This window comes from Desmodus rotundus, chromosome 6, assembly GCF_022682495.2.
Source record: "Desmodus rotundus isolate HL8 chromosome 6, HLdesRot8A.1, whole genome shotgun sequence".
NCBI lineage: Eukaryota > Metazoa > Chordata > Mammalia > Chiroptera > Phyllostomidae > Desmodus > Desmodus rotundus.
The window spans coordinates 45,107,178-45,126,885 of record NC_071392.1 but is presented as its reverse complement, the minus strand read 5'-3'; the positions used below and the strand labels follow the sequence as shown (position 1 = coordinate 45,126,885).

Below are 19,708 nucleotides of genomic sequence, written 5' to 3'. Positions count from 1 at the left end.
CTGCTGTGGGGCTGGGACCCCTTCCTCCTCACAGAGTACCTCTGCAGCTTAGATATCTCTTCCAATCTTTATCTACCACACATCGGTGTGGGACCAGCCTGTTTTGCATCTCTGCTCCCTCCTACCAATCCCACTGTGGCTTCTTTAATTCTGTAGTTGTAGGATTTCCATTCAGCTAGATTTCAAGTGGTTCTAAATGATGGTTGTTCTTCGGTTTAGTCATAATATTGATGTCTAGATGTTTATTTTTTTATTTTTAAGTATATTTTAGTGATTATACTATTATAGTTGTCCCACTTTTTTCCTCCCCTTTATTCCCCTCCACCCTGCAACTGCCCTCCCACCAGACTCCCCCCACTCCTTAGGTTATGTCCATGGGTCATACATATAGGTTCTTTGGCTTCTCCATTTCCTATACTATTCTTAACCTCCCCCTGTCTATTTTGTACCTATCATGTATGCTTCTTATTCCCTGTGCCTTTTCCCCCATTCTCCTCCCTCCTCCTCCCCATCAGTAAACCTCCATGTGATATCCATTTCTATTAATCTGTTCCTGTTCTAGTTGTTTGCTTAGTTTGTTTTTGGTTTTGCTTTTTTTGGTTCAGTTGTTGATAGTTGTGAGTTTGTTGTCATTTCACTGTTCATATTTTTGATCTTCTTTTCCTTACCTAAGTCCCTTAAATATTTCATATGATAAGGGCTTGGTGATGATATACTCCTTTAACTTTATCTTATCTGGGAAGCACTATATCTGCCCTTCCATCCTAAATGACAGCTTTGCTGGATAGAGTAATCTGGGATGTAGGTCCAGTAATCTTGCCTTTCATGACTTTGAATACTTCCTTCCAGCCCCCTTTTGGCTGCAAGGTTTCTTTTCAGAATTTAGCTGATAGTCTCATTTGCAGGTAACTGTCTCCCTTTCTCTTGTTACTTTTAAGATTCCCTCCTTATCTTTACTCTTGCGTAATGTGATTATGATGTGCCTTGGTGTGTGCTTCCTTGGGTCCAGCTTCTTTGGGACTCTCTGAGCTTCCTGGACTTCCTGGAAGTCTATTTCCTTTGCCAGATTGGGGAAGTTCTCCATTATTTTTTCAAATAACTTTTCCATTTCTTGCTCTTCCCCGTCTCCTTCTGGCACCCCTATGATTCAGATGTTGGAACATTTAAAGTTGTCCTGAAGGTTCCTAAGCTTCTCATTTTTTTGAATTCTTGTTTCTTCTGTTCCAGTTGATGTTTATTTCTTCCTTCTGCTCCAAATCATTGATTTCAATCCCAGTTTCCTTCCCTTCACTGTTGGTTCCCTGTATATTTTTCTTTATTTCACTTTGAATAGCTTTCACTTTTTCCTCTATTTTGTGACCATACTCAAGCATTTCTGTGAGCATGCTGATTAGCAGTGTTTTGAACTGTGCATCTGTTAGGTTGGCTAGCTCTTCATTGCTTAGTTGTTTCTGTGTCATTTTGATCTGTTCTTTCATTTTGGGTTCTTTCATCTCTCTCTCGGAGCACCTGTTACATTGTAAGGTATTTGCCAGGGTGGGGAAACCCATGTCAATGCATTGTGGCACTATATGTGGGGGATAGATACAAGAGGGAACAATGCCACTTGCTCAGCTCTCAGCTGGCTTTCAGTCACTTCCCCCACTACCCACAAGGAAATTGGGCCCTTCTGGTGCTGATTCCTGGGTGGGTGGGTTTGTGCACATTCTAGGACCCTGTGGATCTCTCCAATGAATTCTCCTGTGAGGCTGGGAGTCTCTCCCGCCACTGCCACACCCACAGGTTTTTACAGCCAGAGGTTTTGAGGCTTTATTTCCCTGCCCTGGAACCCTGGGTTTTGTGGTCTGTCTGGCTCCCCAGTTGCTCCTCTCAGTTTATCCACATGAATGTGGGACCACCTGATCTGCCAGCTGCTGTCTTGCCTACCTCAGTCTGCCAGCTGCTGCCTCACCCACCTAGTCCTTCAGCCACTGCCTTGCTGAGAGTCCTCTCTGCCTGGCTGCCTATCTCTGCTCCTCCTACCAGTCTGGATGAATGTTTCTATGTTAACTTCTTGGTTGTCAGACTTCCATACAGTTTGATTTTCTGGCAGTTATGGTTGTTTTTTGTTTTTCAATTTGTCATTGTCCTTCTTTTGGTTGTATGAGGAGGCAAAGTGTATCTAGAAGTTTACTTTTTAAAGCACAAGAATGTTGAACTTATTTTTAAGCGTATGTATATAGACTTCTTTTATATATAAATAATAACCCCCAATTTATAACTTTTTATAAATTCAGATTTTTTTAGTATCAGAAATATGGAGTAAAGGAATCTAAACACATAGAGAATGCCAGAATAAGCAGTAGGATTTTCACATAAATCTATATATACATGAGTTTCAACTCATGGGGCTTTAGATTGATCCAGTTATTATTTCCTGTACTTCTCCCCAGGAATCATAAAATATGGTTCTCATTTAGCCAAAGACTCATGATGGCAAGAGTCTCATTTACTCTTTGCCATCCTGAGTTATAGCATATTCTAAGCCACAGTCATTAATGGTGACCAGCTTGTGTCTTCTAAGTTGTGATGCACACACACACACGCACACTTACACATACCCTACACGCACACTCATGGTCTTATCTTAGGAGAAATAAAAACATTAAATTCTTGGAGACCTATCAGAATTTGCAAACTTATCAGGGTTCTGGGGGCCTCCTAGTCTTTCACCACCCCATGTCACTCTGCTTCCAAGAGATTCAAACTGGAATGTTCACAAAGACCTTGTTCTGTTTTAGATTCTTGGGGCACCAAACTCTGAGGAATTTGGTTACTTCCAAGGCCCTGCAAAATCCAGATTTTTCATATTTTCATTAGTTTAAAGTTAATGCACATATCTTAGGGGGAATCCCACAGTAGTAGTGGAACTTGGAAAAGTATAAGGTACACACCCTGTCTTCAGTAGATACAGTCTAGTCAAGGGGATACTTCAAAAAAGTGAAGAGTCCAAGAAATGACTAAGTCAAATGCTTCATGGAGGGGTACTGATGCAAAATGCGATGGGAGTTCAAAGGAGAGAGAGATGACCAATGAATGGTCAATTCAAGGAGTTTGGTGAGATTTCACAGAGGAGCTAAGTCTCAAATGGCATTGATTGTTAAAGTAGATTTGAAGGGTGAATGGAGAGGAGAGAACACCCCATGTTCTCTGGCAGTATAAGCAAAGACACAGAGGTGGGAGCTCTCCTATTCTATGGGGAAAACTGAGCAGACCTTCTTGAACAGGTAATATTTGCATCTAATGGAGGAGAGAGCAGAGTGCTGAATTTGAAAACAGGAAAGGACCTTAAGGTCCAAGAGACCTACTCCCTTATAGCATAGGAGGTTAATGAGAACTCAAGGAGGTAATGTATGACAAGGTCAGCCCACAGCAGCACCAGAACTGACATTCAGCCCTATAAGCTCAGCCATGTGTACTTTCTACTGTAGTTTGGTACAATCTTTTAAGAGAGGTTGAACTGAATAATAAAATGAAAGAGGAGAGTGGATGAGCACAGTTGGCAACAGTGTCCTTAAAAAATAGTCACGGGAATTTGTGCTTAACAAGGTCATGAGTAAGGGGGCACAAGTGCTGAGGAGTACCATGGTATGTTTTAGAGATATTCACTCAGGGTCTGGGGAAGGTGGGTAAGGAAGAGTCCCAGTGAATAAGCCTCAGTGGTAATCTCCGTGGGAGGCAATGGAGACCTGCCCTGTGTGGCATGGAGAGAAATGGAATGGATAAAATTGATGCAAGACAATGCAGACAAAAATGAAAGAATCAGCAGATCTCAAAACCAGGTGGCAAGTTGAACAGGGTAAAGAGAAAAGTAAATTTTTTTAATAATATCTAAATTTTGAACCTAGAAAACTAGTGCAAAAGTATTGTTATTGTAAGAATTTAGTAGTTTAAAAGATGTTTACTTATGAGGGGAAATGATGACTGTCTCTTTTATTGGGTAAAAGTCATGTGGAGTGAAGATATTCCTTAGGGAGGAGGACTTTCCATCCTCCATGGACAGTGGGGACTTTGTCTATACTGTGCATGACGATATGCCAGCACCCAGCGCCATGCCAAGCTCAATGAACATTTGTTGAATAAGTAAACTCAATTCTGAGACATAAAACTTGTCAGAGAAGTAATAATTGAAGCCCTAAGAGTAGACACATAGAATAGAAGACCAGAACTGGAATCTGGAAGAATGCCCATAGCTGCATTAGTTAGCACAGGAGTCAGAGGGAAAGTAAGACAGCTGATTCAGAATAATATCTCCCCAAAGAAAAGGACGTTTAAAGACTCAGGGCTTGATCAATAATGTCCAATGCTGTGGGGAGCACAAGTACAGTGAAGACTGAGACAGGCTATTGTTTAGGGTAGTGAGTGATCCCATGCTGGCTGTACCTGAGAATCACCTGGGGAGCGTTAAAGCTCCTGCCTCATTGGCCATGCCCCAGAGGAGTGAAATCACAATCACTGAGGGGAGGACCCTGACATCAGTAGTTTCTACAGGTAACCACTGATTTCAGTGTGTGGCCAAGATTGAGAATCACAGCCTTAAAGAAAGTAATTTCAGTAGGGAGGTGAGGGTTAAAGCAGTTTTTAAAGCCTCAAAAAGGGAATAGGGAGAGAAAAATATAAAATAGGGAGTATAAGTTGAATGTTTCAGGAGAAGAGAAAGAAAAGAAATATCTTTCCAAAGCCCCAAAGCTGACTGCATGTTTCGGCCCAAACTGCATGGCTCTCAGCTACCTCCTGCGCCTCTCTGAGTCCCTGTGTATCCATCGCACAGCAGAGAAAGATGTACTTACGTAATATGTATTGAATAACTATTAGATTAAATCACAAATATACATAACTTATAACTATTATGACTATTGCTTTAATTGTATATCAAGCAATAGCTTTGTTATGGTTGTTCTTAAAGTTGCTCAGTATAAGGAATGATTCAGTAAAATTTACTTACATTTCATTTTATTTGGTTATATCCCTTTAAAAGAAATTATTTTAATATGGAAAGTCAAAAATAATAGCTAGTAATGTACAGAGGGAAAAATCAAACCTGGAGACATCTCAAACTAGGAAACATTGCATGGGGGAAAAATCAAATTGACATTTGATTGAAATGAAAACATAAGTAAGTATGGTTCCTGAGTCTATAGATATGTATTTCTAATCAGAATAATTCTTCCTATTTCAGCTATTGAATTAGAATACTCAGTAGATCTTGGATTATCGTGGCATCCATTGGTAAGGGATTGTCTGCCTACCAATGTCGAATGCAGTCGTTATCACCTGCAGCGGGTCCTGGTGTCAGACACTTTCAACAAGTGGACCAGAATCACTCTGCCTCTCCCTCCTTATATCAGGTATGGATGCTTCTGCATGTAGCAAACCCAAATGTAATGCAATTTCGCATGTCAGATTTCAGCACAGCAAGTTTAAATGAGATACATGAGATTTTGTTACCTGTTGATGACATTGCCACACATGAATTATTAAGGTGATCTTAATATGTAAAATAGAAGCTAGTTTTTATACTGATATGTTCTTTCTTTTCCCCAAATGCAGGCTTTTACTGACTTTTAACTCTAATATTTTTAAAGAATGGCATATGCAAGAAACTAGTGCCTGGATCAGTGAGCTTCTCCAATTTAATTCACTATGGCAAGAACAAGCCCTTTCTTTTTATCCTCACTCAAGGACATATTTTTATTGCTTTCTAGAGAGAGGAGAAGGGAGCAAGAGGGAGAGAAACATTGATGTGAGAAAGAAACATCAATTGGTACCTGTAGTGGAGTACATACCCCAAGCAGGGATCAAATTGCAACCTGGGTACATGCCCTGACCAGGAATGGAACCCATGACCTTTTGGTCTACCAGTCAACGCTCCAACTGAACCACGCCATCCAGGGCAAGAACAAGTCTCAAATTTAAAACAGGCACATTGGATACAAAATGGATTTAAATGGAATCTTTTTGTATCAGTCAGACTACTGTAAATACAGCAGTGAGTGGTGTCATATAAATGAAACATTTACTATCATAAATGTGTATTAAAATTAGTCTCGGCTTTTGAAAATTTACTTCAAACAGTATCTTGAAAATTATCACCTGGAGCATTTTTATGTGAAAAATGATTGTAAATACTTTATTTATTGTATCTGTAAGAAATAATGGTGGCTTTGCTTCAGAGGAATAGTAAAAAGACAAATGAAAAAGAAAAGATATGATGGTGGCTTAATAAAAGTGCCTGGTAAATGCAGGTAAGAAGTCTCATTATCTGTGTACTTGCAACTGTCTGAGTAAAGCAGAGAATTCACCTCGTCTAGTAGGATAGTGTCACTATCCTACTTTTCATCACCTGAGTAGGTGCTAAGCATAGGAAAGTTGTAAAATCTTTATAGGAATTCCTGTTCCCTCCGAGATAATGGTAATCAGTTGCTGCCCTCACAAAAGAAGCAAAGCAACCGATTCAGTATGACCAACAGAAGTTACAGTGTGGGCTCATTATTGTTCTCTCGCCTCCCCACAAATGAATAATGAATAAATTTTCCTAGAAAATGACCATAAAATTCAACCATTCACCTAATGACATAATGGTTCTTAGGATTATCAAAAATGGGATGGTTTCAGTTACTAACGGCCCAGGGCTGCTCCACAATTGCTGGCTCAGAGGTGCGAGGCTATATTAACTGTCAGCACAGTTGCCAAGTTTAAATGAGATACGTGAGATTTTGTTGCTCATTAAAGGTATTGCCATGCATGAATTATTGAGATGATCTTAATAAGTAAAATAGAAAAATAAACCTCCATTAAGGCAGCAGTCTTTTAAGTCTTTATGCATTCTGTGAATTATTACCGAGCTACTTGGTAGCATTTTGCAAATAAGAAACATCCTAAGATTTACTGCTGCTAGTCATATCCCCTTACATCTTTTACTCAAGAAAAGTAATTATTCCTCATCTTCTAGTCTATTTTTAATTGTCTTTTATACATACCTGCAAGAATTTTGACTCTTTCAAATGATATTTGAAAAATATGATGAACATTTATTTTCTCTTGCTATTATATTGAAAATGTGCAGTTCATTTATTATACTACCCTCAAAGCTCATGTTGTACAATGATTTCAAAATTAACAATGCCCTTTGGATAATTCAGAAAGAAATGTGTATGGGTGGAGCTCAAGCCAGACCCACTTCTTATCATGCTCTTCCACATGCCAAAGAGTAGAACAATGCACCAGCCTAAGAGTACTTTTTCTCCAATGCAAATTAGCATATCTATACTATATCTGCTCTTATATTCACTTACTTTTTAAATGTGGTGTTTCCTTGTTTTGAGTTGAACTTACTGCCTCAACATCTGTGAAGTGTTGAGACATCACTGTTTATGTTACCCACCAGGACAGAACTGAGAATTTTCGTTTGTTGCTCTTCCCTATGAACAAACATGATCTGACAACTTAAAGCCATGTGCTAAATAGGGTGTGACAATGTGCCACTTGTAGGTCTGTCCAATCACTCACTTGCAACCACAAGCTAGGATCCCAGTATTATTGGTACAATGGTGACAAGTTAACTGAGGTTGGTGGTCCACAGATTAATATCAAACCATTAGCCAAACCAAAATGGCCAGTAGTCATCAGTAGTGATTATTCAACCATTTAGTCATTCATTAAACAAATATTTTTGAAATGTTTAATTATGTGCTAGTTTCATGTGAGAGGCTGAACTTATTCCTGCCTCAAGGAGCTTTTAGTCTAGTGGGAGACGGAAATCCCCATTAATCACCAAGTAAATATAAAATTCAGCTGTGATGAGAGATGGAGGACAGTCGCATGATGCTAAGACATTGTATGTCATAGGTAGGTTTACAGTAGGCAAGAAAGTCAAGGAATGCTTTCTTGAGCAAAGGTCATTGAGATAAGATATGAAGAATGCATGGGAGTTAAGTAGGTAAAAAGAAAGGAGAAGAGAGTTGGAGGCAAGGATAACAGCCTATGTAGGAGGAAACAGGTATTTGAGATACTGGAAGATGGATCAGAGACAAAGAGAAAGAGTGGAGTGAGGTGTGAGATGGTGAGACCATGAAGATCACTGTAAGTTGTATTGAAGATTTGGGAATTTGTTATATGAACAATGAAAAGCCGGCTAAAGTGCTTGGAAACAGGGAGCCATGATCAGATTTGCACTCAGAAAAGCTTATTCTAACTGGAGAATAAATTGAGGAGGCTAAGCGTAGATATGAGGAGACTCTTAACCTTCAGTAAGTGCTAGGAGCTTGGACTAAGGTGCAGCAGACATGAACAGAGTGGAGAAACTGAAGAATAATAGCAATAAAATTGACTGAGCTTAATGATGAAATGGATGTGGAAGGGTAAGGGAAAGGGCATTGTTGAAGATGACTCCCTGGTTTCTGAACTGTGAAACTGAATGCATGCTAGTGCTTTTCGCAGGGAAGGGAACACTGAGACTAAACACAAGATACATCACACTCTACTCCAAACACTATTATATTAAAACCTAAATAAATTGGGAAGATGGAATCATGGCATGTATTCCTTCCCACATACACTGGTTAAGTTAGATCTTCCTGGAAGGAAAAAAAATGAACATAAAGCATTGTACTTTAGTGGAGGGTTCTAGCTTTTCAGCACAGTAAGCTTTTACGCACATCATCTCATATCCCAAAGCTTCAGTTTCCCTACCTGAAAGATGGAGATACTTTTCCCATAAGATAATTGAGTAAATGTGCATGGAAGTGTTTGGGACATTATAAACATTTACTAAAATGTATAGCATTTTAATTTTTATAAGTTAACCACACAATCTAGTTTATTATCAGACTTAAACTTTAGTCAGATTAGGAAGTCTTCCTAAACTAGCTTAACCAGAGTGAGCCCATGGTAATGGTGGGACCTTATATTAAGTTTCTGCTCTGTAGGAGGTTAGAATATGATTGGGGGAAATGAGAAGTATACCAAAGAAACAACTTAAAAATAACACACAATGTATGTAATTTAGAGCTTCACTAAGGAATAGGCTAGAAATGCTGTAGGTATTAAGAAATAGAAGACAGTGTTAAATGCCAGAGTTAGAGAGGTAAACCTCACTCTCTTGTGGAAGAAATGGGCCATCAAAGGATGGCTAAGAATTCGGTGGGTAGAGAGAAGAACATTCTAAATAAGAGGAACAGTGTGAACAGGGCACATGGTCTTAGGTACAGCATAGGAACTGCTGATAGAAGCAGAGGGTGCATATCTGCAATCTGTGGAAAGTTGTTAATGGAGTTGGGTTAACTTATAGCAAGTTTGATGCAAGGCAGAGGAGTTTAGACTTCGCAGGAAAAATGAACTATGGTGGATTTTTAAACCGAGAATATTCTTCCAAGAAAAAAAAATGGGGAGAACAGAGAGACTCAAGTAAGAGGAAAGTGGCAAAGGCATTGTGATAATGACTATACATGAAATAACAAGGGTCTGTGCTACAGACAACATGGAGGGGATGAGGAGGATACTACAGGACATTTCAAAGAAAGATTTGATAGAACTCAAGAGAAGTAACAGTTTCTTCTCTACTGTACACATCAAGAAGTGACTCTACAGTTTGAAACCTGACAGAGTGGTGAGGAGTGAGAAGAGAGTTAAAGTTGATTCCAGGAGGGACAATATGGCAAATTTAATCAATTGATGCTGAATTGAATACAATGGCTGGAAATACAAATGCAAAAATGCCAATATCCATTTGACAGAGATACGAAGATTGGAAACAAGGAAAGATAAACTTTGGAGGCATGAGCATAGAGATGATATGCAATACTATAAAATTGTATCAGCTCTCCACAGGAGAGCATTTAAAAAGAAAAGAAAGATCTCTAAATTTAATAGAATGAGTGGAAATAACTATTAAAGAAATTGAGAGGATGCAGTCAGAGGGGTAGAAGAAGAATCAGAATAACATGGTATCCAAAGGCCAGGTAAAAAGAGGCTGTCAGACAGGAAGAGGTGGTCATCAGTGACAAATGCTACAGAGAATCATGAGGAAAAATGTTTCACAATAAATTTACTAGAATTTTTTAAGGAAATAGTGACCTTCAAAAGAACAGTGTCAGTAAGATACTGAAAATAAATACAGCTCATCTGGCCCCAGAGCCCATAGGCTTAACCACTATATTAGTATTATAACTACTTATTGCTTGCCTAGAGATATGGTCCTAGGAGACATAGGAAGGGAGAATGCTAGGAACACTTGAGAGAGGCTGAAAGGAAGATAGGAGGATGTCAAAATCAATTTCATAGGCCTTAATCTGAATCTGCCTATTCTTCTTTACTAACCCCGGGCTAAAAATAACAGGTGGCTCAAGTGGCATGGGTTTTTGAAGTGTCACCTGATAACCAGGGTAAGTCATTGGAAGGGCAGGTAACTCAAATCCACCCAGAAAGGTAGAGGGGGGAGCTGCTACTGGAAGGCTCAGGTGTGACTTGGCTATTTTAAGTCGCTCTTTGAACATGATCCATTCCCTTCTACTATCCCTAATGACCTAGCTGATACCACAGTCTTTAAAGATAAACTACAACATTTTGGAAGCCAGGTGGTTTTAACCACAGCATGTAACATACTTACTGTTTGCAGGAAGTCTAAGGGTGATAAGCACATAAAAGGGCAAGAAGACTGCAGAGCAACTGGGGTGGTGGGATGGGGGTGGAGGAAACTATAGCTTTTTGTAGGTAAACAAATTTAGGGGGGAGAATATTTTTCAATGATATTTCCATCGACTATAACTGCAAACAAAGAAAAAGTCTTATTTGGAAAAACCAAATAACTAAGCACAATATTTTCTCAGCTCATCACGGAGAAATATTCAAGGGAATTACAAGTTTATTTTTTGATGGAAAGATTCCTTAAACTTGTTCTGATATTTTTTTTCTCTCCATTGTTATGTTCAACTTAACAGTATCTTTTTACAAGCATTCACATTACTGATTATCTTGTTAATTTTTCAATCCAGTCAAGGAAGCCTTGGAATTCTCTTTATTTATTTTTTTAAATATATTTCATTGATTATGCTATTATGTTGTCTCACTCCCCCCTTTATTCCCCTCCACCCTGCACACCCCCCCACCCTCATTCCCCCCCTTTAGTTCATGTCCATGGGTCATACATATAAGTTCTTTGTCTCCTACATTTCCTATACTATTCTTAACCTCCCCCTGTCTATTTTGTACCTACCATTTATGCTTCTTATTCCCTATACCTTTTTCCCCCATTCTCCTTCAAACCCCTCCCCAATGATAACCCCCCATGTGATCTCCATTTCTGTGACTCTGACCCTGTTCTAGTTGTTGGCTTAGTTTGTTTTTGTTTTTGTTTTTGTTTTAGGTTCACTTGTTGATAGTTGTGAGTTTGTTGTCATTTTACTGTTCATATTTTTTTTCTTTTTCTTTAACATTTCATATAATAAGGGCTTGGTGATGATGAACTCCTTTAACTTGACCTTATCTGGGAAGCAGTATATCTGCCCTTCTATTCTAAATGATAGCTTTGCTGGATAGAGTAATCTGGGACGTAGGTCCTTGCCTTTCATGACTTCAAATACTTCTCTCCAGCCCCTTCTTGCCTGCAAGGTTTCTTTTGAGAAATCAGCTGATAGTCTTATGGGCACCCCTTTGTAGGTAACTGTCTCCTTTCCTCTTGCTGCTTCTAAGATTCTCTCCTTATCTTTAATCTTGGGCAATGTAATTATGATGTGCCTTGGTGTGTTCCTCTTTGGGTCCAACTTCTTTGGGACTCTCTGAGCTTCCAGGTCTTCCTGGAAGTCTATTTCCTTTGCCAAATTGGGGAAGTTCTCCTTCATTATTTGTTCAAATAAGTTTTCAATTTCTTGCTCTTGTTCTTCTCCTTCTGGCACCCCTGTGAGTTGTATGTTGGAACATTTAAAGATGTCCTAGAGGTTCCTAAGCCTCTCCTTACTTTTTTGAATTCTTGTTTCTTCATTCTGTTCTGCTTGAATGTTTCTTTCTTCCTTCTGGTCCAAACCATTGATTTTGAGTCCCAGTTTCCTTCCCTGTTGGCCCCTGTACATTTTCCTTTATTTCACTTTTCATATATAAAGTTGTTCCTCCCGGTTTATCTGCACACAAATGTGGGACTGCCCAGTCCGCAATCCACCACCTCACAGAGTCCACCAGCTGCCACCTTACCTGCCCCTTCCTCTAACCACTGCCTTGCCAGGAGTCCTCTCTGCCCATCTGCCTGTCTCTGCCCCTCATACTGGTCTGGATGAAGGGTTTCTCCTTTAACTCCTTGGTTGTCGGACTTCCAGACAGTTCGATTTTGTCAGTTCTGTTGGTTTTTTGTTTTTAAACTTGTTGTTGTCCTTCTTTTATTTGTGTGAGGAGGCACAGTGTCTCTACCTACACCTCCATCTTTGCCAGAAGTCTCAGAATTCTCTTACATATCCATCTGTTCATGCATTATTTTGATACTTTGAGCATTACTGCTATAACTTTACCAAATTTCTGCTAGTCATTTAGGACTGCAGAACATAAAATAATTTTTTCTGGTATAAACCATTGTACCATTGATTTTCACATATTTTGGAATTATATTAAAACAAATTAAATCTGTTTCCATCCTACTACAGCAAAAACTAAAACTATTTCCAGAAATTCTGCATTACCTCTAGGCTTTATCAGTTGTCAACCTTGTTGCCAAAGTTTTTGAGAATTTGAGATTTGCTTTCTTAGTACATATTGCTATGTATGGATTATTAAGAATTCTTAAGATTGTTTTAATAATTAAGTAAAAGTAATTCTCCATTGATAATGTATTTTGTAAGTTATAGGAAATTCCCGTTATTTAAAGAATGGGCCAGTGTATTCGATGCCTCAGTGGGCTTATTCAGAACACTAGTTTTTATTATCATTACTGACTATAACTATCAGCAAAAATAATAAAACCTTATTTTACTAAAAAAGATAGCCATTCTCTTATTAAAATCCTCAAATCAAAGTTTTATAGTGAGTATGAAGTGACCACAGATTATTTTTGGCTCACATTTATCTGTTTTACATCCGAAAATACAAAATTAAAGAGAATAGTAAACTATACTTTCATTTAATCATCACCCAGCTTCAACAATTATCAATTCAAGACCATCCTTGTTTTATTAATAGCACCACTCACTCCTACCCCCATCTTCAAGCAAATACCAGACATTGTATCATTTCAACTTTAAATATTTTAGAATATCTCTAAAAATGATTTTTTAAAAAAATAACTGATATAAACATCACACCTAAAAGTTAATCATTTTTATTCAATACTTAGTATTCAACATTCAAATTCCCCTGTTTATCTCATAAAATGTGTTACATTTTTTTCAAATTAGGATCCAGATTGATATAATTGGTTGATATGTCTCTTAAGTCTCCTTTAACTTGGAGGTTCCCCTGCCTACCTTTTAAGATGCAGAATAAGACACAGGAAAGTTATGTGATTTTCCCCACAGACATACAGACAGTGGCCAAAGGAGGATTATAGCCACATTCCCCACTTGTTCTCAGTGAAGGAAGAATGAAAAGCCACGTGCGGTGGCTTGTTTACATTCTTCTACTGCTAACTCTGATGTGCTTTCCACCCTGGTCCCAGAGAGATATCATGAAGGATCTAGGTCACCTTATGAGGGTGCCTGACCTTTACCATATGTCTGGCGTCATAACCTGTAGTCCAAACACTTTCTCCTCTCGTGCCAGTTTTCAGACCTCATTGTATTTAATAAGACATTTAAGTGAAAGGAAAATTAAGTGGTAACATACTATAATCACTAAGATAATTTTCTACCCAAAGATCTCAAATGCCTAAATTAAGTGTTCCCTGCTAGTTGCCAAATCTATGGTCTTCCAGGCTTTGCCTCCATCCAGGACAACCAGATTTCTCAGTAAAACATCAACTACTGCAATAGTGTGCTCAGTCAGGAGATAGTGGGGTCTGGATTCAGTTCTAAACTAAAAAACTGTACATGCCCCCTTACTGGACTGGCATTCCTAACACCTGTGAAATGAGTCCATTGTACCAAACAGTTTCTAAGAGTCATCCTCAACCCCAAAGTGTGGCTTCCTTCTTCTGTTCATAGCTCAGTGTCTTCTTCATAAAAATCTCCCCCACAGCAGGGACTCTGTGTCCTTTGTCAGGTGTCCCACCTTTCAGTATAAGTACTTCTTTCACACTCCTGGTGCCAAAGTTCATGCTTCCTTTCTAGAGCCTGCTTTTTCTCTACCTCTTGTCTGTAAGTCATGGGCTGTGACCCTCTGTTCAATTGATCTGACCTATGCTTTTTCTCAGGTATATGCCTATGAGTCGAATTCCTGGATCATATGGTGGTAGTTCTATGTTCAACAGTTTGAGAAACTGACAACAACTACACCATGTTACATTCCCACCAACAGTGTATTTGGGTTCAGATTTCTGCATATCCTTGCCAACACTTGTTATTGCTCTTTTTTTTTTTTTATCATAGCAATCCTAGAGGTTATGCAGTTGTGTCTCATGTGGTTTTCATTTCAATTTCTCTAGTGACTAATGATGTTGAGCGTCTTTTCATGCATTTATTGATCATTTATATATCTTCTTTGGAATATTCTCCACTTTGTTTAACAGAAAGAAATAGGATAATTGCAGATATTTTATGTCAATATATAAAGGCAGCATCTTGGATAAGGCAAATATAGGACACATTTTGAAATGGAACAGACAGAGCAGAGCCTGTAACTCAAAAACAGAGGTTCACAGGCTTCGGCCATGACATTGACTTGCAGAAGTCAAGATAAATAGACATGTGCGTACACACAGCAGCAGGGCACGCAGCCTTCTGTAGCTAAACAACTGCTCATATTTAGGAGTTGTGATAGCTGTAGGATTGTTCTGTAGAGATGGAGATGGAGTTCTGAAGGATTTACTGAATGAGAATGCAAACTATTAATGAACCAAGAAATCCTTGCCTTGCCTCAGTTTTGTGAGTGAATCTGTGTAACTGAGGGCACTGGGCCTCAGCTTCTTCTTTGGTAGAGGGGGAGTGTTGGGCAATATTTTCTAAGTATTTTACGTATCTCTTTGAGAGTAAAGGAAATATCAAGGAATAGGGAAAAGGTTAAAAAATATACATATGGTTCCCTATCAAGGGCTTTTCTGCTGCTACTGCTGCTGCTGATGATGATGACAACAAGGACTTCATAGAAAGATTCGGGCTGCAATGTGAATGTGTTTCAAAACCTTAAAAGGTGTAGAGGAAAGGTTCCCAGGGAGGGTAGTGGTAGAAACCACACTGTTTACAGAGACATTTTTAAACTGCTTACAAATGAGTGTATAATTATTAAACAACACTTAGGAGCACTTGCTATGTGCTGTAGTTGGAGAGGAAATGATATAAACTCAGAAAAGAACCAAGGCGAGACATTTCAAGGATATGAAAAAACGGAGAAATCTGTTCCAAGATCATTTTCCTCCCAACTCCCAAGAAGCAGCAGCTGGTGGTGGCATCATTATAAGGAAGCTTCAGGATAAATGATGACACCTGCCAAGGGACTTCAGATACTCACAGGTCATGGAAAACATGAACTAATTAATTATCACAACACTCTTGTGAGATGGGAAATAGCATTTTCCTAGGTTTATGAATGGGGAAGTGTCAGCACATAAACATAAGTGATTTGGCCCCTTTACACAGTGAAATTGTCACAGGGCTGGGAAGAATATGTCCTGGCATTTCAACCTCCAAACCTGATTTTCTTTTTCACAGCCGCACTGCTGGAGAACTGCTCAGTTGTGATACAGCACAGTTGAGAGGTAGCCCAGGAGCCAGGACCCTCTCCAGCTAGACAGCTCTGCTCTGTTCCTCAGTGGTCTGCACTCTGTGCTCCAGGGAGGCATCTTTGGTGTTTTAGCTCAGCCAAGGAGGAAGAGACAGTCTTCAGTGGAAAGGCAAAATGCACTCTCAGACATTCATTTTTAATTTCTATTCCAATTCATCCTCTTAGTGAAAGTGTTTCCTTTTCTTATATAATAATACTGGGTAGCATATGTACTCCTGTTTTATGGGTATATAATTACCGGCTATAGTTATTCCCAAGGATATAAAATCATCACATTTGAGATGAGGCCTTAAAAATCATCTAATTTAACCCTCTCATTATATATGTTAAGTTACTCACCATGAACATAGAATTACCAAGTATCAGAGTATAGGTCAGAGCCCTTATTTGAAAATGTCATGAGGGACTTCCAGCCAATATGGAGTCATAGGTAAATATACTTTGCCTCCTTGCACAACCAAAAGAAGGACAACAATGAATTTTAAAACAAAAAATAACCAGAACTGCCAGAAAATTGAACTGTATGGAAGTCCGGCAACCAAGGAGTCAAAGAAGAAACATTCATTCAGACCAGTAGCAGGGGAGGACATGGGCAGCCAGGGCAGAGAGGTCACATGGCAAAGCAGCAACTGGAGGACCAGGCAGTGCCACATTTGTGTGCAGATAAACCAGGAGGAACAACTGGGAAGTGAGGCAGACCACAAAACCCAGGGTTCCAGCAAGGGAAAAGAAAGTCTCAAAACCTCTGCCTGTAAAAATCTGTGGGGGTTGCAGCACTGGGAAAAACTCCCAGCCTCACAGGAGATTTCATTGAAGAGAACCACAGGGTCCTAGAATGTACACAAACGCACCCACCCAGGAATCAGCACCAGAAGATCCCAATTTCCTTGTGGGTAGTGGAAGAAGTGACTGAAAGCTGGCCCAGAGCTGAGCAAGCAGCATTGTTCCCTCTCAAACCCCTGCCCCACATACAGCACCACAACACAGTGACATGGATTATCCCACCCTGGCAAATACCTTAATGTAACAGGTGTGTTGAGACAGAAATATAGCCCAAATGAAAGAACAGATCAAAGTGACACAGAAACAACTAAGCGATGAAGAGATTGCCAACCTATCAGATGCAGAGCTCAAAACACTGGTAATCAAGATGCTCATAGAAATGGTTGAGTATGGTCACAAAATAGAGGAAAATGTGAAGGCTATTCAAAGTGAAATAAAGAAAAATATACAGGGAACCAATAGTGAAGGGAAGGAAACTGGGATTCAAATCAAGGATTTGGAGCAGAAGGAATAAATAAACATTCCACCAGAACAGAATAAAGAAATAAGAATTCAAAAAAAATGAGTGGCTTAGGAACCTCTAGGACTTTAAACATTCTAACATCTGAGTCATAGGAGTGCCATAAGGAGAAGAGGAAGAGCAAGAAACCAAAAACTTATTTGAAAACATAATGAAGTAGAACTTCCCAAATCTGGCAAAGGAAATAGACTTCCAGGAAGTCCTGTAAGCTCAGAGAGTCCCAAAGCAGTTGGACCCAAGGAAGCACACACCAAGGCACATCACAGTTACATTACCCAAGATTAAAGAGAAGGAGAGAATCTTAAAAGCAGAAAGAGGAAAGGAGACACTTACCTACAAAGGAGTTCCCATTAGACTATCAGCTAAATTCTCAAAGGAAACCATGCAGGCAAGAAGGGGCTGGAAAGAAGTATTCAAAGTCATGAAAGGCAAAGACCTACATCCAAGATTGCTCTATCCAGCAAAGCTATCATTTAGAATGGAAGGGCAGATATAGTGCTTCCCAGATAAGGTCAAGTTAAACGAGTTCATCATCACCAAACCCTTATTATATGGAATGTTAAAGGGAGTTACCTAAGAAAACCAAGATCATAAAAAATATCAACAGTGAAATGGCAACAAACTCACAACTATCAACAACTGAACCTAAAAAAAACAAACAAACTAAACAAACAACTGGAACAGGAACAGAGTCACAGAAGTGGAGATCACATGGAGGGTTATCAGCAGGAAGGTGGAGAGGGGAGAATAGGGGAAAAGATACAGGGAATAAGAAGCATAAATGGTAGGTACAAAATAGACGGGGAGGTTAAGAATAGTATAGGAAATGTAGGAGACAAAGAACTTATATGTACGACCCATGGACATGAACTAAGTTGGGGGAATGCTGGTGGGAGTGCAGGGCAGAGGGAATAAAGTGGAGAAAAAATGGGACTTTAATAGTATAATCAATAAAATATATTTTTTAAAAAAGAAAATGTCATGGCTAGAAGTCTCCGTAAAAGCTATCAACCCCAACAGTGCATCTGGCTTTTAAATCTTCTGTACAAGCTCTCTGTTAAGTGGCTGCCCAATGTGATTAAACACAACCAATGATTAGAAAGCCACCACCTGCTTGGCAGCCCATGTCACCTCCCAATGGCAAAGAAGTCCTCCCTCCCGTTTAACATCAGGTCACAGTCCCTTCCACAGTGACTGCCAGCCCCTGCCCACCCGTCTATAAGACATCTCTTATTTTATTCTTCCTGGTCATCTTTATTGCTGTTAAATTAATATTCTTTCAGTAAATGTTTATGAAGCCCAGTCTATAGGTGTCACCACCAATAAAATGATAAATAAGGAGAATAATCTAACAAAGGAAATTACACATAAATAGATACTTTTCATACAAGGTGATATGCCTTTAATGGAGCATGTATAAAACATTAGGGGAACAAGGAAATTTTATTACTTGCCCACTATCTATAAGCACTAAAGATATAAAACTGTATTCCCTGAAGGAATACAGAGATATTCCCTCCACTTCAGAAGCTTATGGTCTAAAGAAGCACAGAAGAAATATATAAGTTTGATTTGTTGTAAGAATCCAAGTGACGATGTGCTATGGAAGTATGATAGTCCATTATGTTATTCATAAGACATTGCTGAGCATAAATAGCCATAGCTATTCATAACCTTAGTCACTAAAAGTTAAGTGATCAGCAGAGCCACTGAATTGCACAATTCCAGGGGCCTTCTTCACATAATTTCCTGTGAGAATGGTGGCCCCTGGATACCAACTCCTGCACCTACTAAGTGCTGTGCACTGTGCACTGATATATAATGTTGAACAAAAGAGATTAACCCTGCTCCCTTAAAACTTACCCTTCTGAGGACCAGACAGACATTTAAGAAATACATATGCAAATACATATATGACTACAGTTGTGCTCAATACTATACAAGGAAAAGAATAGTTTGCTAGGAAGAAATGTAATTTTGAAAGGGATCAGAAAGAAAATTTCTCTACGAGTACCTGGCATTTCCTCTCAGACCTGAAGGACACACGGGATTAATCAGGCCAATAGAGGAAAACTATGCAGGCAGAAGGTTTGTGAGCTTTGGGGATGGAGAGGAGGGGCAGTGCTCCAGAAGTGAGTAGCCAGGAGGAGGGACTAGAGCAAGGGACCCACCACATTCAGAGTTTCGTGGGCCAAGGAGCCCACGAGTTTGGGGTGGAAGTTATATGCAGTAGAGTGTGATAGGAGGGAGTTAGGTAGATATGTCTGTACTGGGAGTAACACGAAGGCTGGTGAGCAAGAGGGATTGTGGAGAAATCTGTCAGTGCACAGTAACAAATATCTACCTGAACTATTTATTTTCAGTGTGAAGATTTTGATTTTGATCTGTTTCTTTTCTATTTCCTAGATTTAATAGAAATGTCTTCAGTTAGAAAGTATGAAAACCTTGCTGTTGTGTGGTCTTTTGCCCTGCCTGAAACAGATCTATCTTAGTCAAGTATTTAACAACCTGTTA

The 19,708-nt window shown here is 39.2% G+C and overlaps 1 protein-coding gene across 1 annotated transcript in view; it reads left to right on the top strand.

Annotated features, from left to right (window-relative positions):
- Nucleotides 1-19,708, top strand: part of RELN (reelin) — a 581,497-nt gene that overhangs the window by 519,989 nt on the left and 41,800 nt on the right. Inside the window, exon 46 of the mRNA XM_024557430.3 lies at nucleotides 5,219-5,387. Coding sequence (XP_024413198.2) covers nucleotides 5,219-5,387 — 169 coding nt within the window. The remainder of the gene's footprint in view (nucleotides 1-5,218; nucleotides 5,388-19,708) is intronic.